The following is a 25,860-nucleotide window of genomic DNA, read 5'->3' on the forward strand; positions in this document are numbered from 1 at the left end:
TGAGGGGTTCAAGAGAGGGGCAACTGTGCTGCGCCTGACCAAGATCGGCCACGGAAGGGCCCCCTGTCCCCAAGAACTCAACCTGATCAGGTTCAAAGTTCCTCTGAGTCAGTTCCTTCACAGAGACTGGGATCATCTTCCTCAGGAGACTGATCCTCACTCTGAGTCTGGGGGGGAAGACACTGCCTTACCCTTACTGCTCCTTCTCTTGGAAGGCACCTGTCCATGTTTCCAGGATCCAGGGCCTGTTCAGTGGAAGACAGTTTGGCCTGTGACCTAGTCACAGCAAACACATCTGAAGAGATGCCCAACATTGCTGCATGTGTCCTGAATTCCACTTCAGCCCAGGCTGAAGTTTCCAAATCATTGCTCAACAAGCATTCCACAGGGAGGTCTGAGCTAACCACAACCTTCTTAGGGCCAGTTACCCCTCCCCAGCTGAAATTAACAACTGCCAAGGAATGGTCTGTCCTGACATTGTTAGCATTGGCCACTTGTGCATCTCACCAAGTATGATCTGGTCAGGGCCCACAAGATCTCTTGTCACCATTGTGACACTAGATCCTGTGTCCCTATATGCCATGGCCTCCTTTAAAAAAAAAAAAAAACGTTATTTGTAGTTTTCCAACAATGGAACAAATAAACTTGAACAGTCATTTACAGAATCCTTCGAGACAGTTCTTATCGACACATTCGTTAGTTCATGCACGAGAGTCCCTGGTGCCCATTACAGGTTATTGTACTTTTACACTTCCCGTGGCATAGCAACGCATTCAGTTACATAATACAAAACACGTCAGGGCTGACATAGGCACCTCACACACTATTTTCCCCATCAGACCCACTAGACTGCTCACCGCCTGATTCCCCTGCTGACAACAGTTCTCTGCTCAATTCTCTCCAACTTGTTAAGTCCTCATCTAGCTTTTTTTCCCTTTGACATGCCTTGATATGATGCCATGGCCTCCTCACCATTGATTAAAGGCTGTTGTCTGTATTTGCCCAGATTACTCGGACTGACAAATAGGGACGCAATATCCATGCCTCCATCACAGATTAAAACAGCCTGAGCTGGAGTTCTGGCTAGGCCAGAACCCATCTCAGATCCTAGGGTTAACCCTACTATACCCTTGTTCCCTGTACCACCACTTGGAGCTAAACTAGGGGGAACAGTGGCCTCAGGGGCAGTGGTGGTGGTAGAAGGATCCTTGGCCCTTGAACAATTGTCATCCGTTGTCGAATGGGTTTTCTCCTTACACAGGAAGCACCAAGGTTTCTGTTTGCCTTTATGTTTGTTAGAATGTGACTCCCTCCCAGATGCAGGTTTTGAGGCCCTGATGAAGACTTCTGGTCTTTACTAGTTTCCCCACCCTTATCTGAAGGTTTAGCATCTTGCTTCTTCTGATCACCTCCTGTGGTCTGGTTGTTCTGCTTCACCCTGTTTCTGACCCACCCATCTGCCTTCTTTCCCAATTCTTGGTTAGAAGTCAGATTAGAGTCAACCAAGTACTGATGCAACAACTTATTTTTGCAATTATTAAGGATCTGCTCCCTCATAATCAAATGGTACAATCCCTTTAAATCATTCACTTTGCTGCCAAGTAACCAGCCTTCAAGAGCCTTAGTAGCAAAATCTGCAAAGTTTACCCAGTCCTGAGGCTGCGTCTTCTGGGTGTCTCTGAACTTAATCCTGTATTGTTCAGTGGTTAAGCCAAACCCATGAATGAGAGCCCTCTTCAGGACTGAATAGTTGTCAGCATCCACTTCTCTAACAGTGAGGAGCTCATCTCTACCTTTGTCAGCAAAGGAGAGCCACAAGATAGCTGCCCACTGCTCCTGATGGACCTTCTTCACTTTCCAGACCCTCTCTAAAGCAGTTATCCACTTATGGATGTCATCTCCACCATGGTAGGGAGGGACTAGCTTGCTCAGGTTCCTATGGTCATAAGTATACTCCTTAACCCTAGGGACACTGTTGCTGCCACCATGGGACTCTAGTCCCAATTTCTTTCTAGCCTTCTGGAGTTCTAAGTATTCCTTATCTAAGGCCAATTGCTCTTGCCTGAGCCTAAGTTCGACTTTCTCAAGCTTTAGAAATTGGCACTGTCTTTCATAAGAGTTATCTCTCTTATGAGATATGGAGGCCCGATAGAATGTTCTGAATGGTCAGATTCTGCAGAGGGAACCTAGATCTCCTGGGTAAACTCTGAACTCTTCCAGGAGGAGTAGAGAGAGGGCCACTTGGGCCTTCTCCACCCTCTTACTGAAGATCTAGGTTGTCCAGGTTGGAATAATTTTGATCCTCCTGGCCAGGGTTTGAGTGTAGATCATGAAAGGTGTCACCTCCTGACCTATCTTCATTCCCCGCCCCACCCACTCTTTCTACCTAATCTGACCCTGGGGTCTTTCTAAGGTCATCCAAGAGTAACACCTCAATGAGAAGTTGGGTGTTAGCATTTCTCCCTGTTTTCAGCTTCCTAGAAGCACACATGGCTTTCAAATCCTGAAATGTGAGACAATTGTACCTAGAAGGCAGAGAGCCACTGTCTTCTCCTTTAGAAGACATAAGTAGTGTTGTGTGGAGTATGTACCTACCTAACCTAGTGGGAACTAAACTCTCTTAGGTTGGAGTAAGGTTGTGCTAGACCCTTAACTTACCCAGCCCTAAGTTTAGTAGAACTTACTTATGCTAATCTTTAAGTATTATATGTGCCTGAATACTTTCGTAGTTTTCAGTTAATCAATACAAAGAGATTTATCTGGTAAAACAATGCAGGCTTGAATCCAAACCGCTGCACACCAATGTGAGAAGTTGGCATGGTATATGCTGTCCCCTAATTAAAGTGGGCACCTTGCATCAGTACAAACGACCCTTATGATGTATGAGGTCAAAGATAACCTATAGAAAGCTATCCTAGTGGTAGCTGCGGAGAGCAGCCATCAGGCTTAATCTTGTAATCTTGAAGGAATGTAAAGCAGTTTGTTTTACCAGAATATCACATCCTATATTGATTAAATGAAAGGAGAACCACCCAATAGATATATAAAAATGTGTATTTATTAACATAACACTCGCTACTATCCTCTACAAGAGGATAGAACACAAAGCACACAATACGAGATCAATAGAACAGTTGCAAGTAGCACAATACACAGTGGGCTCCAGGGGGAGACAAAACCATATACTAAAATAGTGGTATAACAATCACGCTTGGATCAAGACACAGTCTAGAGCACGTAGAATCGCTGGGACCCCAAGGAACCACCCAAGGTGAGTAGAAAGGGACCCCGCGGAGGACGGGTGCAGTGTGCTAACACGACCGCGGGCTCCGTACAATTCTATGGGAAAGTTGCGGTTACAGTTTTAAAGTTTAAGGACCCTTCTAGGAGGACTTCGAGCTAACCCTTTGGAACTTAAGAGTTTGAAGAGCCACCTCACCCATGGATACCATAGTAACCAAGTTACCTATCCCAGGGGAGCCGGGTGCATGGGTCTGAAGTGGCGTCGGAATCTGCCGTCATTCTCAATGGAGGGCTGTGACGAAGTACTGCTGCAGTGAAGGTGAAGACGGTCCGTTTGAATCCAAGCCTGGATTTGAGGTGAGAAGAACCTGAAAGCAGAGGGGACAGAGTCTGGGTCACATTAGGTGACCAGGGGCTCGGTAGTCGAATGCCCACCGATATCAAGTTCTTCAGGAATGAAGTTGTGCTTACAGTTTTAAAGTTTAAGGACCCTTCTAGGAGGATTTCGAGCAAACCCTTTGGAACTTAAGAGTTTGAAGAGCCACCCTACCCGTGGATACTGTAGTACCCAAGTTACCTATCCCAGGGGAGTCGGGTGAATAGGTCTGAAGTGGCATCGGAAACTACCGTTGTTCTCAACGGAGGGCTGTGAAGAAGTACTGCTGCCGTGAAGGTGAAAAGGGTCCGGCAGAATCCAAGCCTGGATTTGGGAAGGAAGGAAGGAACCTGAAAGCAGAGAGGACAGAGTCAGGATCACTTCAGGGTGACCAGGGGCTCAGTAGACGAATGCCCACCGATGTCGGGTGCTTCAGGTGCGAAGAAGGGATGATTGACTCTGCAGCCATGAGGACCAGGAGACGTCGAGGATGACCAGTAGCTGGAGGTAAGCTGTCCCGCGAAGGATGTCGGGTGCTAAGGGGTCGGTGTCCGGCTGGAGCACCAAAAAACCTTGGCAAAAGCAATCCACGCAAGACGGTAAAGCAGGTTACGGTGTGGACCAGCAAGGTCCAGGGGTCTCACCAAGCAATGGGGAGTCAGGGCACGTCTGGTGCAACCAGGAAAGCCCAAAAGAAATCAAGATGACCCTCAGAGAGACCCACAGGCCGAAGCACCAGGAGTCGTGAGGGGACCTCGGGTAAGATTGCAAAGTACCAGCCCACGGAGCATTCAGTGCGAGGAGGCCGGAGTCCTTTGGTGCAAATACTGCTCAGGATCAGGCCTACACGGAGTCCAATGCACATGCTCAGGAATCGCCAACAAGCATATGCAACTGCAAATGGACGTGGTGCACAGCGGTTCAGGTTATGCAGTCCCCACAAGGGATACTGGCCTCAAACTTGCTGAGAGGGCAGATCGACCTCAGGGACCTTCTGAAACCCACCTCCTGTGTTGCTGAAATCTTCGGAGTTCGCAGGAGCTCAGGAGCAGAAGACTGGTCAGTTGCATTAAGGTGCCTGCTAGGGCAGGGGAGTGACTCCTTCACTCCACGGGAGATTCTTCAGTTGTCCTTAGTGCACCACAGGTCCAGTACGGAACCTGGATGGAGCAAGGGCACAGACAAAGCTCTGGACGGAGAGGGAGGAGAAGTTGGGCCCAGTCAAAGTCCAGAGTGTCAAGACGGTCGAAGGTCAGTGGTTCCTTCTTGTAGAATCGTGTCCACGTAAATTCTAAAGTCTTACAGCCAGGTAAGCCCTTATGTACTCACGGGAGAGGGTTGGACAGATTCGGGGGACCCTCCTAGGGGAGGATCAGGACAGAGGGGTGGTTACACCCATATCCTTTGTCCAATTTCGAGCCAATGGCTCCCAGAACTGGTTTGAGCTGGACTATGCACAGGGGCACCAAATGTGCCCCCAGTGTAGACTTTCAGGCACTCTCAAAGTGCACCCAGCCAGCCCCAAAACACTAAATCCTGTCTGGGAGGTGCTCACACCTCCATGTGAAAGGATGCCTATTGTGCTGCCTTCCTCTGCTCAAGCTTAGCTCAGCAGCAGGAGGGCAGAAATGTGTCTCTGGTCGGCAGCATCCATTTTGTGCAGTCCGGGTCGAGTAGGCTGGCACCAGTTAGACCAGTGACACCACGAAGCTCGCTTCTGAAGGGTGGAATCTTATCTCACACATCGGTTACCGGTGTGGAGGTATGATTCCAAGGTGTTTGATACCAAACGTGATATGTTTCTACGTTTTCGAGATAGCATTTACCACGAGGTTATAATGCACCTCTACCTATATGTGCGGTTGAGTCACAGACAACCTGGGAGAATGGTCTCTGAAGGCTGCAGAGGCTCTGCTCATGCAGGGCCACCTTCTCACTAAAAACCCCACACCGTGCATTCAGGATTTATAAGGCCTGCTATAGGGGTGACTTATAAGTTTTAAGTGTAGTGTCCTATAGATATAGTGAACCTTTATCTAACGTAAGGGATGTATGTCGTTACAACGCACACTTTTACAACGCATGCACTTACAACGCATTTTTTACAACGCAAAATCCATTACAACGCATTGCATTACAACGCATGACACTACAACACATTTTTAAAAACTACCTTTACAACGCATTCCATTACAACGCATACTACCTTTACAACGCATACCATTACAACGCATAATATTAAATTGCATTTAAGGTAAGTATTAGATAGTATAGGGGTAAAAATTACTTTTCTAACTCCACGGGGTGCAACAGTAGGGTAAGTGTTGGATAGTATAGGGGTAAAAATTACTATTCTAACTCCAGGGGGTGCAACAGTAGGGTAAGTGTTGGATAGTATAGGGGTAAAAATTACTATTCTAACTCCAGGGGGTGCAACAGTAGGGTAAGTGTTGGATAGTATAGGGGTAAAAATTACTATTCTAACTCCAGGGGGTGCAACAGTAGGGAAAGTGTTGGATAGTATAGGGGTAAAAATTACTATTCTAACTCCAGGGGGTGCAACAGTAGGGTAAGTGTTGGATAGTATAGGGGTAAAAATTACTATTCTAACTCCAGGGGGTGCAACAGTACGGTAAGTGTTGGATAGTATAGGGGTAAAAATTACTATTCTAACTCCAGGGGGTGCAACAGTAGGGTAAGTGTTGGATAGTATAGGGGTAAAAATTACTATTCTAACTCCAGGGGGTGCAACAGTAGGGTAAGTGTTGGATAGTATAGGGGTAAAAATTACTATTCTAACTCCAGGGGGTGCAACAGTAGGGAAAGTGATGGATAGTATAGGGGTAAAAATTACTATTCTAACTCCAGGGGGTGCAACAGTAGGGAAAGTGTTGGATAGTATAGGGGTAAAAATTACTATTCTAACTCCAGGGGGTGCAACAGTAGGGTAAGTGTTGGATAGTATAGGGGTAAAAATACTATTCTAACTCCAGGGGGTGCAACAGTAGGGTAAGTGTTGGATAGTATAGGGGTAAAAATTACTATTCTAACTCCAGGGGGTGCAACAGTAGGGTAAGTGTTGGATAGTATAGGGGTAAAAATTACTATTCTAACTCCAGGGTGTGCAACAGTAGGGTAAGTGTTGGATAGTGTAGTGTAATATTATGCGTTGTAATGGTATGCGTTGTAAAGGTAGTATGTGTTGTAATGGAATGCGTTGTAAAGGTAGTTTTTAAAAATGCGTTGTAGTGTCATGCGTTGTAATGGAATGCGTTGTAATGGATTTTGCGTTGTAAAAAATGCGTTGTAAGTGTAGTGCGTTGTAAAAGTTGCGTTGTAAAGGTTGTTCCCCAACGTAAGTGGTGCAAGCACCATCTTACACAGGTTGCAGTAGTAGACCTGTAGTTCCATTTTGCATGGCCTCTCATGGGTGGCATAATACATGCTTCAGCCCATGGGAGGCCTGTGACGTACCTATGCCCTGGGTACATGGGTACCATATACTAGGGACTTATAAGGGTACCCCAGTATCTAATCTGGAGTGTACCAAAGTACATGTATAACAATTTAAAGGAGAAAGCAGATAGACTGGGGTCCTGATTAGCAGGATCCCAGTCAGACTAGTCAAAAACAGTGCAACAACAAGCAAAAAGTGGGGGTAACAATAAGAAGCAGATCCTACTTTCCTACAGCTATATTTTTTTTATATACGTTTTAGGCTAATTCTGCATCAGACATCCACACAAGTGAGGTACCATTTTTACTAGGAGACTTGGGGGAATTCTGGGTGGAAGTTTGTGGCTCCCTACAGATTCCAGTACTTTCCATCACAGAAATATGAGGAAAAAGTTTATTTTTTTATACAAAGTTTAAGGTTTACAAGGGTTCCTGGGTAACAGAACCTGGTAAGAGCCACACAAGTCACCCCATCATGGATTCCCCCTAGTGTCAAGGTTTCAAAATTGTACATGTTTGCTAGGTTTCCCCTAGGTGCTGTCTAAGCTAGGGTCCAAAAACCCCAGCTAGGCACATTGCGAAAAAAGGGTCAGATTTCACTGAAAAAGATTTGATGGTTCCAGGTTGAGTTTTGGGCCATTTCCTGTCGAGGGCACTAGGCCTACCCACACAAGTGAGGTACCATTTTCATCGGGAGACTTGGGGTAACACAGAAAGTAGAACAAGTGTTATTACCAACTGACTTTCTATGTAATTCTGCCTTCCAAATGTAAGACAGTGTGTAAAAAAGAAGTCATTTTAAAATGTGCCCTATAATTCACATGCTAGTATGGGTACCCACAAATTCGGAAATGTGCAAATAACCACTACTTCTAAACTCCATATGTTGTTCCCATTTGGAAATACATAGGTTTCCTCGATACCTATTTTTCACTCTTTATATTTTACCAAATGAAATGCGATATAGCCGGTACACGATGAAAAACCATTGCAAGGTGCAGCTCAGTCATTGGCTCTGTGTACCTCAGGTTCTTGGTGAACCTGCGGATCCTATATATCCCTGCAACCAGAAGGGCCCAGCAGACGGTAACGGTATATTGCTTTAAAGCATCCGCCATACTTGGAAGAAGTTACAGGTGAAAACGTAAGCACAAATGGCTGTTTTATTCAACTCAATTTCAATATGTTGTATTTCAACCTTTACTTTCTATAGGAAAACCTTGAAGGATATACACAAATGACCCCTTGCTGGAATCAGAATGTTACCTACTTTTCAGAAATGTATAGCTTTCTGGGATCCATTATTGGTTTCACACCCATTTCTACCTATAACTGAAAGGAGGTTGAAAGCCTAAAAGTTTGGAAAAATAGGCTATGTCCCAGTAAAATGCCAAAACTGTGTAGAAAAGTGTGGTTTTCTGGCAAAAGTCAACCTGTTCTTGAAAGATGGGTCAATGGTAATTTTAGTACAACAAACCCTTTGTTGATACTATTCGCAGGGGAAAAACCAGACACTTTCCTCTTCAGCACTTTTTTCCAATTTTCCCCCTCAAAAACAAAATGTAGCTGTATTTTGAGTAATAACTCAATCCCCTCAGGGGAATTCACAAACCCTGGGTACCTTTAGAATCTTCAGGATATTGGATGAAAAGGACACAGATTTCGCGTGGATACCTTATGTGGACAAAAAGTTACGGGAGCTAAGCGTGTACATCTCAAAATAACCAAAAAAGGCTTAGCAGGGGGGCGGGGGGAGGGGGGGGGCCTAGCAGCGAAGGGGTTAATTATTTCACCACTCTTTTTCACAATCTTCATTGTCAACATTAGTGCTGCTTGCTTGTTTCTTACCCTTCAATGAGATTTATAACGCTTAGTTATCTTCTGTATTGGCTCTACATTTCCATTCAGATTGGTCTTGCTTTCATGACAACCTCTTTATCCTTAAGGGATTCCAATCTTGACACCAACAAAGGTGATAATTACATCCCAAATGTGATTTTTCATAGGTACTTCCTTAGGACCTTTTTTAGTATTTGTATGTTCATAAGATTACATAGGAGCAATTCTTTTGTCCTTCATTTCGTAGATCTTCAGACAGCCGACACGTCTTTCGTCGCATACAGGGGGAGTTATCCCGGGACGGTTACCGTACTCTGCATCACACAAGTGACTCCGTCCTGGGCGCCGAATTTTAGGCTTAGTCTTTTTTAATGGGACGCATCAGGATCCCTGGATGTACAGTTACCACATTTAAGGACGCCGCTAAAGACAGACACCCTTTGTGGGTTGGAAATATCACCAAAAATTGAAGTTTACCACAGAAAAGAAATAGCCTTGAAAAAGTAGCGGGATAACTCCCCCTGTATGCGACGAAACATGTGTCGGCTGTCTGAAGATCTACAAAATAAAGGACAAAAGAAGAAAACAATCTTGTTTACTGTTTACATAATGTGCTGATATTTTTGCACTGCGAAACGCATACGTTTCACACATATTTAACGTGTGCTGGGGAGTGTTATTGCATTTTATTGGCTCAGGCCTTGATTTTGGGGAGGTTGGTGGTTCTCCTCATCTTGCAGCACTGTTTCCAAAATAAGAGACTTCTAGATATCTTGATGTGCTAATATCCTTAGTGGTGCCATTTCACCTAATAGCATACCACTGCTCGAACTTTCCCCTTACCTATGTATGACACTCACTCATTTCATGATGCATGGGCTAGTGGCGCTAATAAGCTGTACATCCCTTTAGACACACATCAGATCTCAATGTCCATATAAAAGAATATTGCAACCAAGAGCTATCTCAAGACCTCTTCTTCTGTTTTGGCAGTTTTCCTTGAGTTAGCATCATGGACGTTTGTAAACCTCCTCCACAAAATCTGAAGTTTCTAAAAAGTGATCAGAGACCTGATTCTACCATTGTGTCTTCAGTCAAATGTAGACTTGCTTCAAGTCCAGAAACATTGTCTCTGCCAGATCGTGGAAGCAAGAAAATGGATAGTGCAGGGAGAAAAATGTGTGGATTGACCACCATTGCACTAAAAAACTCAAGTGTAACATCACTTCTAAGGCATAACCGCTGTGAAATGTTTGATTGCCTAAAATGCTTGAAATGACCTACCAGACCATCGTAGGGAGGACTTTGAGGAGATGGATTGAGAAGATTGCAGCAGTTGATGTGGTGGAGCCTGCAGCATCAAGAAACTGCCACGGAGTCACCCTTAGAAGATCCTAATGGCTGAGACTGACATATAAAAATGGAAGTCTCAGTTCAAAATACTAAGTCTATCTTTTTCTAGCTCCTCCTGAAGGGGTGGTATATATTTTTAACTATCCTAATGCAAGTCTAACAGGCTGCACTTTTTCTCATTGGTATTGCTTGTCAGTTTAGAGTTTTACATTGGTGCTGCAGTGTAATCTGAGGAAAGGTTTTTTTCTCATGTTTTTAAAATTCAGAAACGTTTACGGATCTAGGCTTCCAGTAATTAAGCTGCAACCTAGTAACGTGTTTGATACTTTTCTGTTGATTAATGAGAATGCTACAGATAAATAACGTTGAAGGAGTATTCTGGGGTCTCTGGACGCAGTGGCGAGTTAGTCTAACATTTAATACTTCAATGAAGATTTCTACTATGGTGAACCAGGACTGCAAGTCAGTAACCATTTCTTTCTGATGATGGCTGAATCCGCTTAGGAAAAGAGATACTTTATCAGGATTACCCTACCAGTAACTGTCTCCCTTGAGCACACTTCTATGATGGCTTTTCTGTCAATGACCATCTTGTTAAGAATTTGTGACCACCACATCAATAATTCTCTAGCTGAAGGCCAGCTTTATGTCAAGCACAATGATGATGATGAACCTGAAATGATCCTCCGCAAGACCAGGCCTATGGAAATATAACTACCAGTCTGGATTTTCTCATCTTCCCAATTTCCAGGATGAAGATGTCCAACTCTGGCACTACAACAAGCCAAGGTACAGGGAGCGCTATAACCCTTACTGGGAAGAGAGGCCTATATATCAAAAAGCAGGTTCAAGTGAGCCTGTTCAGATACTACTGCCCATGATTCTGGTTTTCTGTACAAGCTTTCTGGTCTCACTGGGGCGTGGCTAGACTCAGTGGAGTAGGATGCGGATTGCGGAGCCCCCGCCTGGCAATCACCCATCAACTACCACCCTGAATGTCCAAGTCCCGCAAATCGAGACTGAGAACACTAATCATCCCTGGGTATATATTGCAAGCCCCCAGATTGGGTCACTGGGCAGTGCAGAGCAGAAAGACGAGCGGATCACGCTGAGACACACAAGATGGCGGACACCCGGAGAGCATACGAGAAGTCCCTGCCACAGTGAGCCCCGCGGGCGAGGTGGCGGGCGTTCTCTAAACTACAAGGACAAATAAACAGCACTAACATGCAGTGATGCTGGCCGATCTGGGACACTAGTGACTGCAAGAGACCCAGTGTGAGTTGGGCGGAGAGGCGACAGTGGCGTGAGCCCAGAACAGTACAGTGAAGTTCTGGCCCCTACCAGCAGATACCCGCTGTACTGCCAGATGTTGCAGTGAGGCAGAGGGCCCTTGTGGTGAAACAAGAGGTATAGGGAAGCAGAGGCAACCCCGTCCCGATTAGGGGGAATAGCACCTGCCGGAGACCCCATAAGGAATCGCAGGCTGTGGTGGCAGCACCAACACCACTGAGCCTGGGCGGGGTGGATGCCGTTGAGGCGGCCCTTAGGTGAGACGAAAGGGCGGCGCCGAGGCCTGAGTATCCGATCCCGGAGCTGGAGGCCTACTGGAAGGGGGGAGATTGATGAGGTAGCAAATGCAAAGCCCCACCCCCACCAGAGAGTAGTAAGCAGTTACATTTTGGATGCCAGACCGAGGGTAGAGATGGCAGGTAAGCGGTAATAGTGGGACACGAAATATATCGTCCTGCGTGACACCCCATATAGGGTTCACGACATAGCACGTACTCCAGCTGAGGACGGCAAGCCCCGAAGGCTTTTAGGCCACCACTAAATACAATAGTGAGAATGAAACACTGGAGTTAGATGTGAGAGGTGGACCTCACCCCGGGCAACCACCCTCTGGCGAGTGGCAACATTAAGTGGCGTTTTAAGGGAAGCAGCCCAATTGGCAAACCGTCAAATAGCGAGGGCCAGAGGGCCCCGGGCCAGTGTGGCTATCTATACAGAGGGAAAATACTTAGGATACAGAGCTACTTCATCAGGAAGAACCTAGCAATGACCGGACGCTCTGTGACCTTATTATGCAGGCGATAACGGCATCCTGAGAAGCACTCGAGGCTAAGATGGACAGTATGGGTACAGAGCTCGATCTCCTGAAAGATGACCGCCGACGGTTGGCTGAAAGAGTCACCTCCACTGAGCGAACACTGTCAGATATACCGCCGTAACTGGCTTCATTACAGAAAACAGTATCACTCATCAAGGGTAAAGTCAAGACGCTAGAAATGCAGGCAGAGGACAGTGAAAACAGAACCCGCAGGAACCATATACGAATTCTTGGTGTCCCTTAATTTAGCTGAAGGAACCAATATGTGATCCTATATAGAAGATTGGGTCCGCAAAGAAGTAGCACCAGAGGGTCTCTCCCTGTGCTGTACCCTGGTGAGGGCACATTGGGTCCCTGCCCGCCCCTCCCCCCTGACCAGGGGCACCTCCGCGCCCAATAAGAGCCTAATTCCTCCACTACAGAGATCGCAACCATATTCTGGCACAAGCTCGGGCGCGAGGAGACCTCCAAATAAATAAGAGCTGAGTGATGATATTCTCGGATTTCACCAGTGAAGTTCAGAGACAACGTGCAACCTTCCTGGAGGTGAGGAGCCGTCTCCGACAGATGAATGTTCCCTATGCAATGATATTCCCCGCGTGCCTACGGGTAGTCACACCTACTGAAACACAATTCTTCCTGACCCCACAAGATGCGTGGAATGGGAGCAAATCGAGATCAGATGCCAGATCACAGGGCGAATCCAGGCGCCTGTGCCTCACCGACAAAAGCCAAGATCCACAAAGGAAGGAGCACCTACAATAGCAGAAACCCAACGCAAGTGAGAAAATGTGCTCAGGGGGGTCACTGAAATTAGTCACTGACAACTCTGAGGCTGCCAGGGACACTACCTCTGCAGAAGACACCAACATTGAACTGTCTAAGATCAGCCTGAGAACGGCGGACGAGATTATATATGGACAGTTAGAAACGCTGGGGAAGTACGTCCACTAGTAATGGGAGCTTGTTGCCTCCTAATGGGTATTACCCCCATGTAACTAATAGAGACTGAGACTTGATGTTTGTGTTCATTGCAATGGGGGAGAACCGGGGTGGGGAGATCCGTGCCGAGACTGTGACTCTAGCCCACTCTGATTGTAGATCTGCAGGTTCTCCTGCGAATAGACACCCGTTGGTGTCTGGTTTGGATGGGGTTTGTTCTTTTGCCAGTCCTGGGTTGTAGAAGTTGGTATATTTGTGGTTGTTAGGGTTTACATAGGGGTAGGGGCATGCATGTCGGGCCAGGTGGGGCACGAAAATTACAGGGAAGGAGAGAGAAGTTAGATTAACAGCAACCCCTAATGGGAAGGGGAGACTCTCTTGAAGCAACATATGGCACCCCCGGTAGCATATAAAGTCCTCACCTGGAATATCAGAGGCAAGGTATATGCCTATTTAGCCAGAAGGGTAGAACAGATTGCCCTGCTGCAGGAGACACACCTCAAGGCTAAGGAGGGTGTCTCACTCCAGCGTAGATGGCGGAGGCAGTCATATTACACAGACTACTCTGCGTCTGCTAGAGGGGTATGAGTGTAGATTATACCAGGAGTGCCCTTTCAATGCACCTGGCAGCTAGGTGACCTGGAGGAAAGGTATTTAGTGGTGTACGGCAAGCTAGACAGATGTGATATCACCATAGGGACATATATGGCCCCAACGTGAAGCAAGTTTGATTTTTGATGGCCCTCTCCAGAAATTGGCATCACACCTAGTAGGGTCAGAAATAATGGGAGGAGATTATAACTGTGTAGCAGATGTAGAACTAGACCATTCCCACCCACCACTAAGAGACACATCAATAGTTAGATCAGCAAAACCCCTCAAAGAATGGCAGGTCCAGTGGGGCATAGTTGATTCCTGGTGGGTACACACCCATGGGAGAGAGACTATTCCTTTTTCTCTCACTTACATGACTTGCATGTACGCCTATACACCATACTCTGTACTCCAGACATACATGAGCTAGTTGTAACCAGCAAATATTTAGCGAGGACGATTTCTGACCATAACCCCTTGCTTTTGGGACGGAATTGGGTAAGACCTTGCCCATGTATCCCTACATGGCGGCTGAAGAGACACCGTCTTCCAAGTAGAGATAAAAACTTCCATTACCCAATATTTTTAGGAGAATGAAGGGAGCAGTACGAGTCCACAGATATTATGGGATGCCTTTAAGGCAGTCATCAGGGGCAGATGTATATCTGAGGCGATGTGGATCAGAGGAACCCTATTGCGAGACATGTTGGCTGCGAAACAACAGCTAAGAGAAATAGAGCAACTCAGACCCGAGTAAGGGGAGGTACAGGAACAGTTACTTGAAGCTAAAGAGCGATTAGTGAAACAGGTGGGAAGATTACAATGCTTTGATTACAGAAATTACATGATCAGAGCACATGAAGAGAGAGATCGCACCGGGACACTCCTGGCATGGATACCTAACCCAGCAAAAATAGGCTCAACAATTTTAAAACTCAGAGAGGAAGGCACAACTGCTATCTTTAGACAACTGTTCATAAACCATACTTTCAATGATTACTATACTGACTTATACCAGAGCAAGGCAGCCTGCCCAGGGGTTGACATTGTCGAATTCTTGCGGCCGATAAGACTCCTGACAGTGAAGACTGAAGAAGCAGAAGCTCGTGGGGGGAGGGGGGAAAATTGAGGGTTCAGAGGTCAGAGCTGCCATTAAGGCTATGGCCAGAAACAAGACCCCTGGCACTGACGTCCTGCCGGTGGAGTTCTTTTCGATATATTTTAAGGAGTTGGGTCGCAAGCTGATGAGTATCTACATCAGGGCACGTGAAGAGGATAGGCTCCCCTCAACTACACGAGAGGACCTGGTGGCGCCGCTCCTGAAATCAGGCAAATCTTCTGTTGATAAAACAGCCTATAGACCATTGTCAATGCTCCCCTTGACTATAAGGCCCTGAGCAAGATTCTTGCCATGAGTCTCTTCCCACATATGAGGATCCTCATACACCGGAACCAGGTGGGATTTATCCCTGGGCGCAACACAGCCATTATTATTCCGAGATTATTAAGAGCACTGGAGGTGAGTACCTATGATGAAGAGGAAGCTGTCATCTTTGCAGTGTATATCGAAAAGGCCTTTGATGGCCTCGAATGGCCCTATCTTTACTGAGTTATGGGGAGGTTTGACCTAGGTCAGGGGTTTGTGGCATGGACTAAATCACTTTACACCGGGTCACTGGCTTGGGTAAGTACCGGGAGAATGATCCTGGACAGCTATCAAGTGAACAGGGGTAGCCCCCTATCGGCACTCCTGTTCGCTTTGGCCATAGAGCCCCTAGCATGTCATGCAAGGTCTGGGAACCCATACAGAAGCCTAGTGATATTAGGCCAGCAACATCATATAGCATTAAATGCTGATGACCTTTTGAGGAGCAAGGGAGCTCATCATGCGACTAGGGAGGGTCGCAGGCCTCTGAGTCAACTTGAGAAAGTCCCGCCTGTTTTCGACTACTGCGGGTAGAGAGAGACCGGATATGGCGCAGGATGTAATATGGGAGCCTAGGCGGCTATTTTACCTAGGGGCAAGAATCTATCACGACACCTCAGATAACCTAGAGGGTAACATAGAAAAGACCATTCGAGGGTTACAAGCAAATATGGAATTCTGGGCCTCCTCGCCCCTATCTGTGATGGGCAGGATAGCCCTCCTAAAAATGGTGGCACTGTCAAGATTGTTGTATTTCTTTGTAGTCCTCCCGATATGGATTCCGTCGAGGATCTTTTGAGACCTCAAGTCGTTAATCATAGGGTTTGTCTGGGGGCCTGGCACTAACCATACTACAGAGACCCATGTCAGGGTTACTATCCGACAGCCCAGCTTCAATGGCTTACATAATGTATGGCTGGTCAGATCAAAAGGGCAGAGCACCTGGGCTGGGGAAACCCTAAGAGGGGAAAGTATGGGAGGGATTGGTGAGCCGCATTCCTAAGGTTTCTAGAAATGAGCGCTTCAAATTGATCAACTTTTAGGTGCTACATAGGGTATACCTTAATCTGGAACCGATAAACCAATTCTTTGTGATGACAGAAGCTAAATGCCTTTGCTGTGCAGAGTCTGGTGCAGAGTTCCTTCACGTGTTTTGGAGTTGGCCGAACCTGGGGGATTTTTGGAAAACGGTCACAGATACACTGACTGGGGTGCTAGACAGGGAGGTTCACTGCACGCCAAAACATTGCCTCCTCCACAGGTTCCCGCACACTCCCAAGACTAAAGGCACAAGTGGTTTCCAAGACTTGGCACTTCTTCTGGCTAAGAGAGAGATAGCCCAGAACTGGAGAATGCAAAGGGTGCTTAGTGCCGAAGGCTGGAAACGGGAGGTACTGCGCTGGTCGGACTATGAGTGATCGGTTAGACTTAGGAATGTCAGGCGAAGCCAGGGTTCACTAGAGGTGGCCAGAGCATTGGGAACTCTGGTGAAGGAACTAAAACATGTGAATGGCCTCCATACCGGAGATCCTGGGGGAACTCCTTTATTAGGTAATATATCGTTGTGGGCCTTGGGAAGAATTTCAGGGTTGAGAGGGAACAGCTCTCTGACACATATAGAAACTTGAGTACTGAATATATGAGGAATCTGTTGTTCCCCTCTGGCTGATCTGGCAGTGGGGGGAACCGGATCTCCTCCTTCTGTTTGCAGGTCCAGCCATGGCACGCCCAGGAGTGGGGAGAGAGGGTGGGAGGGGATGCTGATGAACATTGTAGGCGGAACTGGAACTGACAACTGAGGGCTGTAGTCCCACACCAAGACGCTTTGTAGGGCCTAATATTATTATCACTTTGCCTGTTTCTTATTATGTATTGGAGGGGCCCAGAACCCGGAGTTTGCAGCAACAGAAGGTCATAAACAAGAACAATATTCTTTGAACAGTTGACACTGAGTGTATAGAAGTATTCAAGGTTTCTAGCCATTTAGATGATTGTAACAAAACAATAAACATTTTGTTTAAATTAAAAAAAAATCTTTCTGGTCTCACATCAGCCTCGTCCAGTACAGCACTCTCCACCACCTGCCTAGCTGCCCGCCCTGGCACTGACACATGTAGTGCAATTAATATGTTTTTTATTCTATTCGATTTTCTAATTGTAGGTAAGCACATTCCCATGCCATGTCTTTTACATATTCATACTCAGTGTCATATTTACAAAAGCAATAGTACAAAATACATGAAATACATGTATGATTATTCAGCAGCCACCGACCTTCCACTCAAACTAAAAACACAAAAACTATATCCACACTCAAACCACTACCAGTCGTACTATATTCATTCTATCATAGTCTAGCAACAAAACATTAAAAACAAGAAAATCAGTTGAACCAGACAGTTTCCTCAGGCATAGAGTGTAATGACATATGATTCTCTTAATACAATCCATTAGGTTTCCTTCTAAAGAGACAGTTTTAGGCATCAAATTCACATTAGTTAATCCCTTTATGATAACGTATTCTTCAGATTCGCTTTCAAGTTGTGATGGCGCCTACACGCGTTTCGGTCAGGGTTGGATTGGGATTAAAAATCGGCCCGGGCACGCTAAAGCAAAGTGGCACCAGTGGCGTAGCTAGGCCTTAGGTTGCCCATGGCGGCCACTGCATCTGCCGCCCGCATCCTAATCGAAGAGCGGGGGAGAAGCTGAGTGCTTCATGCGGCTGCACGAAGGAGCGGGGGCTCGGGGTTAATTTTTACAGCCGCAAAAAAGAGAGGGGGAAGGGGGGCCAACCGCCCCAAAACCCATCCTGCCTTGGTCGGTCTGCCCCTACCGCCCTCCCCTAGCTATGCCACAGGTGACCCACTGTGCCCTCACGGCCGGTCACTCCTTACCTCTGCTCTGCTCCGCTGACGACGCCGCCTGCTGCCTGCCACTGCCTGCTGCCTGCCGCCGCCCGCTGCCTGCTGCCGCTGCCTCTCTCCCTCAGGTGGGGGTCAACTCCTGCTCCCCGCCGGACGCGTAGCTTCTTTTGGCGCCTTTTCCCGCCACCGCTGCCCCTGGTGAGTCGCTTCTCCCGCCGCTGACCCCAGACCCGCCTCCCCTCGCCTCCCATTGGTCGCCCAGCCTCCCGCCTCCCAGCCGACCCTCCCACACGGCTACCTACTTATGATGCCCCCTCAGCGACCGCGCAGCGGACGCGCGCAGCGGGAGCGCCGACTGAGCGCCGAAGGTGCGCCAAAGGTAAGCCCGTCTGCGCCCGTCCGCGCCTGGACCGCGCCCAGCGCCAGAGCCCCTGGCCCCCGCGCCCGCCAACCCCCCCGCAGGACCTACGATGCCGCCACACTCATCGCACTCAAAACCGCCCGAGCACCCGGGTGCTACCGAGCGTCCCCGCGGCGCACCCATGGACCCTTCGCCTGCCGATCCTGCAACTTCTCCTGCCTCCAAACAAGCACCACGCCCACCAAGACGGACAACAGCAACCACCTCAAGTGCATCCTGCTCAACACCCGCTCCGTCCACAGACACGCCGTGGAACTCTGGAACCTCCTCGACACAGCATCTCCAGAAGTCGCCTTCCTCACGGAAACCTGGATGAACGACTCTTCAGCCCCCGACATCGCCATAGCTATCCCGGACGGCTACAAGATCATCAGGAAGGATCGCGTCAACCAGACCGGAGGGGGCATCGCCATCGTACACAAGAGCACCATTCGCATCTCGACTGACTCCATCGACGTATTCAACGCCGCCGAATACCTGCACTTCCAGATCCACACCGACCCCAAGACCACCCTCAGAGGCACCCTCGTCTACAGACCCCCGGGACCACGCGCACAATTCTGCGAGGACATCGCAGACTTCATCAGCCCTCACACCCTCCCCTCCGCCGACTACATCCTCCTCGGGGACCTCAACTTCCACCTGGAGAACAACAATGACCGCAACACCACCGCCCTGCTGGATAACCTCGCCAACCTCGGACTTCAGCAACTGGTCAACACCCCCACCCACTACGCCGGCCACACGCTCAACCCACTCTTCTCGTCCAGCAAGCACGTCACCTTCAGCCACTCCACCGGACTTCACTGGACTGACCACAGCTGCGTCCACTTCAGCTTCAGAAAGAACACGGTCCACCATCACCCGAAGCAGGCTCCCCACAGAAACTGGAGCAAGATCACCGCCGACCAGCTCGCCACCTCCCTCAGCCAGAGCCCACCTGTCAGGACTACGGACCCTAACACAGCTGCCCTCGACCTCACGCAGTGGCTGACCTCCTGTGCCGACGACCTCGCCCCACTGAAGAACCCCCTCACCAGGCCCAGAAGCAAGAAGGCCCCCTGGTTCACCAACGAACTTAAGGACTCCAAGAAGGCCTGCCGCACCCTCGAGAAGGCCTGGCTCCTCAACAAGACCGCCGACAACAGAACAGCACTCAAACTCGCCACTCGCAGACATCCCCAGCTCATCCGCACCACCAAGAAGAAATCTCTGAGGGAACGACTGGACAAGAACGCCCATGACAGCAAGGAGCTCTTCAACATCGTCAAGGAGTTCTCCAACCCCAGCACCGGCAACAACGACATCACTCCCTCACAGGACCTCTGCGACTCCCTCGCCTCGTACTTCCACCGCAAGATCGCCGACATCCACAACAGCTTCGACATTTCACCCCCGCACCCATCGGTCGAACCTTCGCACCCCGCCGCCACCCTCCAGACATGGACCGAGGTGACCCCCGAAGACACGTCACGCATGATGAACACCATCCACTCCGGATCTCCGACCGACCCGTGCCCCCATCACGTCTTCAACAAGGCAGCCTCTACCATCGCACCCCACCTCCGAGACATCATCAACACCTCCTTCAACACAGCAACCTTCCCGGAGAGCTGGAAGCACGCCGAACTCAGCGCTCTGCTGAAGAAACCAACAGCGGACCCGACCGACCTCAAGAACTTCCGCCCCATCTCGCTCCTTCCTTTCCCTGCCAAAGTCATCGAGAAGGTCGTCAACAAGCAACTGGCAGCCTTCCTCGAGGCGAACGGATCCCTCGACCCATCACAGTCCGGATTCAGAGCCAACCACAGCACCGAGACCGCCCTCATCGCAGCCACCGACGACATCCGAGCCCTGCTCGACAACGGCGAAACAGCGGCACTCATCCTCCTAGACCTCTCCGCAGCATTTGACACTGTCTGCCACCGCACACTAGTCCAACGCCTCAACGACACCGGCATCCAAGGGAAGGCTCTGGAATGGATCACCTCATACCTCTCCGGCAGAACACAGAGAGTACGCCTCCCTCCGTTCCGCTCCGAGGTCATCTGCGGCGTCCCGCAAGGATCGTCGCTCAGCCCCACTCTCTTCAACATCTACATGTAACCCCTCGCTGCCATCGCACGCCAACACAACCTCAACATCATTTCCTACACCGACGACACCCAGCTGATTCTCTCCCTCTCCAGAGACCCCGACACCGCCAAAGCCAGCCTGCACGAAGGGATGACAGACGTCGCTGAATGGATGAACATCAGCCGCCTGAAACTGAACACGGACAAGACAGAAGTCCTCATCCTGGGACCATCACCCTCCGCATGGGACGACTCCTGGTGGCCTCCGGCACTAGGCACCGCACCCGAACCGACGGACCACGCACGCAACTTGGGCGTCATACTGGACTCCTCCCTATCGATGACCAGACAAGTCAACGCCGTCTCCTCAGCTTGCTTCCACAACCTCCGCATGCTCCGAAAGATCTTCCGATGGATCCCGACCGAGACCAGGAAGACGGTCACCCAGGCTCTCGTCACCAGCAGACTAGACTACGGAAACACCCTCTACGCCGGTACTACAGCCAAGCTTCAGAAAAGACTTCAGCGTATCCAGAACGCCTCCGCCCGACTCATCCTGGACGTCCCCCGACGCAGCCACATCTCGTGCCACCTGAGAGACCTGCACTGGCTCCCTGTCAACAAGAGGATCACGTTCAGACTCCTCACCCACGCACACAAGTCCCTCCACGACCTAGGCCCAGGGTACCTCAACAGCCGCCTCACCTTCTACACGCCCACCCGCCAGCTACGTTCCGCTAACCTCGCCCTTGCCGTCGTCCCTCGCATCCAGAGAGCCACCGCTGGAGGAAGGTCTTTCTCCTACCTGGCAGCTAAGACTTGGAACTCCCTACCCGTCCACCTGCAGAGGACCCAGGACCACCAGGCCTTCAGGAAGCAGCTCAAGACCTGGCTGTTCGAGCAGTAGCAGCCCCCCTTCCCCAAGCGCCTTGAGACCCTTACGGGTGAGTAGTGCGCGATATAAGTTCCATGATTGATTGATTGGCCCTCATTTGCATATTGCCTTTCCGCAAAATACTGCTGGTGAAACAGATCTTAAAACAAGAGAGGCTACTTCTGCTCAGGCCCCCTGCCCCGCTCAGTATGCATACATTAATGGGCCTGCCCAGGAGAGAAAGGGAGTGACACCTCTGCCCATTGATAAAAGGGAGGTAATGGATGCCCATCTACCTCCAGAAAGGCCACTCAGGCACCCACTGGGCCGCTGGCGGCATCTGGACAACACAGACATCGCCCAAATCGGCCCCAGGCTGCCCAAAAAAGCAGCCCACAGCTGTAACTCTGATACCGGCCCCTCGGCCATTGCCCAAGTGCCTGCCTTACCAATCCGACCCTGGTTTCGGATCAAGAGGCGGGAACACCTTCAGGGCGCTAAAAACAGACCACTCAGATGCCAAGAAAGGAGGGAAGACGGGGGCTGTCCGATCAACAGAACAAGTTCTGCAAATATGAAGGCTCAATTTAAACAACGAACAAAAATAAACTTGCATTTATAGAGAAACATGTACTGTGACCACCACCACCTAGAAGGAACAACACCCATTGCACACCATTGTGAGAATAACAGTCCTAGTCAAGGGCTTTCAACCCATCTACTGTAAGGTTCTACACACAAACATACCAATGAATGTAGACCCTCTGCTGTGCTGGGACCAGAGGGAGGACAGAAAGAAGACACCAATCCTCAATCCCAACACCACTTACAGTACCTAGCATGTCTGTGTCCAAACAAGTGGCAAAGTAAAAGGTAAAGATGGATTAACGCCTCTAACACATTCCAACCATAGGGTACTTAAGGATAGAAATGAAAATATAAACAACACTTCTATGCATATGACTGTAATGAAGATTCCCTCCGGGGGAAACAAGGATTACAGGTATTTAACTATTCCTGCTTGCTCACCTTGATGGTTCATGACATAGTAACGCACCAAAGTTTATAATGTTTGAGGCTCATTGATCTTTAATGGTACACAAGGTAACTAATAATTCAAAAGAACCTGAGTTCCAAATAATTGCTTTCTTTTCATATGATCATTGCTTTTACAATGCAGAGTTTCACAAGACTACTCATCATTCTGATTGGAAACTGATTTAAATGCACATACTACCTTACTGTTGCTATAGAGGTTGTCTCAAAATCTTTCACTGTTGCTGCAGAATTTGGTGTACCATTACTTAGCTTCTGCTAGAAAATGATGTTCATCGAAGAGTGATCGTTTACTTAAATGAATAGACAAATGATAGAACTCATAAGTGTTTATCATGCCATTGTTGAACAAATATCTGAAAACATAGGCATCACTGGAAGTGAATGGTTGACCTATGGCCTTAATTACTGGAACTGCTCCATGATTGATTAATACGTTGTATATGATATGTTATATTGTTGTATATGTCGCGACGTTTGAAAATATATTTTCTGTCTAAGCTGTGGTGTATGACAGAAGAGCCACAGCTGCTGTAGCTGAGGTGAAGGTGGATCAATCTCCAGACCTTGAGTTCGAAAAGCAGTTGATCCGGCAGGTAGGTTTTAAATACTACTGTTTTAACTTTAGTTCTTTCAGTGATTAACACTGTAGGTTTAATATACTCCACTAAAACATATTTATGTACGAAAAAGGGCCTGATATTGTATTCTGTCAAAAAATTATCAAAGAAAAACAGTGTATGATTTTGACTACCCTCATGATTTGTAATATGTGCCTGTTCGTATTCTACTAACCTTTTAAGAGACCGTTCAGGAATGCTAAATCGTTGCAATTGTAAGTCTACCTCCTTGCTATATACCTCAGACATACATGAATAAATGCTCTGTTGCCCTCACACCTATGTATAGTAGGAAGTCTCCCAATTTTTAGGTCTGTCCTAAACAACTTTAGCTGTCTTGCTAGCCTCGTGTCTTAATAACAAGCATTTACAATGCAATGGTCTCGGCATTGTTAAAGTTAGAGCTATTGGCATTGCTCATGACATTATTTTTGTTTATGTTTTTGTTTTTAAAACATTTAAAGAAACGGCATTGTTATTTACAATGTCAATAGCTTAATCAATCTCAAATGCGAGACCTATTGCATTTGCACCCACACACAGAGCCACACACACAGAGCCACCCACACACACAGAGCCACCCACACAGAGCCACTCACATAGAGCAACCCACACACAAATAGAGTCACCCACAGAGCCACCTACACACACACACACCAAGGTAGTTATATGGAGACACAGAGCACAGTTAATCATTGCCTAAATGCCAACTTCGATTAATGCTTTGGTCCATGAAAGGTCAATTTTGCATATTATATGCCCTTCCTCTACCTTGACCCATTCATATCTCTTACTTCCTAAGGTCTCTCTTCTTCCACATGACTTGTCCTGGTGGCTTCATGCTCATTCATTTCTTTTGAGCCTTTTTGTGTTTGCCCTACAAAAAACGTGAATGTCTTTTGGTATCATTCCTTTACCTAGTTACATCAGCTTCGTAATAATTTTTCCCGATACCTTTCTGTAATCCAGCCCCCACACACTATTTAATATTTTCTTTACCACGAATTCCCTTTTCATGTCTCATGATATAAATGATTTCCATAGCACCCCTATGAATCTTCCTTTCCCATTTGTTCAGCTTTTCTATCTTCTCATAATTCATTGTTTCTATAAAAAAAAATTGCAGCCAAATTTAGTTAGAATGTTCCACTAAGATCTCAAATCTTACACCTTCGGGGTAAATTAACTGTAAAATCCGCTGTCAAACGAGAGAGCCAAGTGTAACAGGCATTGCTCTGAAAAGACTATTTACTCTGAAATGCAGCCCCATCAGTGTTGTAAATAACAATGCCGTTTCTTTAAATGTTTTAAAAACAAAAACATAAATAAAAATAATGTTCTGAGCAATGCCAATAGCTCTAACTTTAACAATGCCGAGACCATTGCATTGTAAATGCTTGTTATCAGGGCTACCATTTTCAGCCCTCATTCCGACTACAGCGGCTGACAAGGCTCTGTAAAAGCAAAACCGGGGCAGGACCCCTGTGTCCTTGATAGCGTGGCCTCATCGTGGTAGCTTGAATGCAATAAGAACACGCGCATGGATTTCTAACGAGTGAGCTGTGCTGGAGAGGCTACTGCGAACGTGATCGCCTCTAGGAGCCCCTCAAGCTAACTGATGTAGAGGGAGATAACCACTGTGCCCAGGATCACACAATGCAGCTAAGTAAACCGAGATTAGACCTTGGACCTCCTAGTTCGACTGCAGTTTAACCCCATTTCATGCTTCCTGAGAATTAGCTGGAGCCAAATAAACGGGAAACGTCTAGAGAAAGTGCAGAGAGTGAGGGAATTATCTTAAAAAAGCGACTGAGTTGCGTCGCTAAGGATCTTCATAATACAAAAGAATTAAACACCACGTTGTTTTGCATGTCGTGCTCTTACCATTTCAGCAAGTGCTACAAATACTACGTTGGACAAAAGAATGTAAAATAAAATATCTGGTTGATAAATATCACTAGATATCCGGGTCTGTTTTTATCCTGACGTATGAAGAGCGTTAGATTTCTGGACACAAGTAACCTGTTTACAATATGCAGCAAGTGAAAACATGTAAGAAAGCAATACATGGAACATATGAAGAGGCGCCGCTTTGTCTAACTCTGAGATGTAAAGGGCGCTGCCCCCACTCACCGTCAGCTCGGCCTCGCAGGCCGGGTTCAGCGCCTCGTCCAGGGCGCACAGCTGGTCCCAGCTCCTCCACGTCAGAAGTTTGACGAACTCCGTCTCCGGCTTCTGCTTCATGTTGGTTTTCGAATCCCCGATTTCAATCCGAAAATCTTTAATAACTCAATAACGCTCTGCCCCCCGTTCAAAGCTATCGTCGTTAGTTTTGGGGTGCAACCGTCTGCCCCATCGTAGCCCTGGAGCGCGTGGCCCTCTCTTTGCCAGTGGAGAGCTGCCCGCGATAGTCCGCACGGTCCGGCTGCTGCTGCTGCGTCTGCTGGGATGAGTCCGGAATGCCTCCCTAAAGCTGATGCGACTCGGGGAGAGGGGGAGGGCAGTCTTGCCTATGAGGAGGAGTATCCACTCAGAGCCCTAGCACCGAGGTCGGCATGTCTGTTAGTGTGGCAGTCCTCGGAAGGCAGCCTTGTTTAGTTCGGTTGTGAAC

The 25,860-nt window shown here is 47.9% G+C and overlaps 1 protein-coding gene across 2 annotated transcripts in view; it reads left to right on the plus strand.

Annotated features, from left to right (window-relative positions):
• LOC146832786 (kinesin-like protein KIF17) overlaps window positions 1-25,860 on the plus strand; it is a 930,557-nt gene that overhangs the window by 547,609 nt on the left and 357,088 nt on the right. For both annotated transcript variants that reach the window (XM_085606109.1, XM_085606110.1), the window contains exon 6: window positions 23,131-23,225. In XM_085606109.1, the coding sequence (XP_085462235.1) occupies window positions 23,131-23,225 (95 nt within the window). The remainder of the gene's footprint in view (window positions 1-23,130; window positions 23,226-25,860) is intronic.

The sequence above is a fragment of the Triturus cristatus genome, chromosome 5_1 (assembly GCF_964204655.1).
Source record: "Triturus cristatus chromosome 5_1, aTriCri1.1, whole genome shotgun sequence".
Taxonomy (NCBI): domain Eukaryota; kingdom Metazoa; phylum Chordata; class Amphibia; order Caudata; family Salamandridae; genus Triturus; species Triturus cristatus.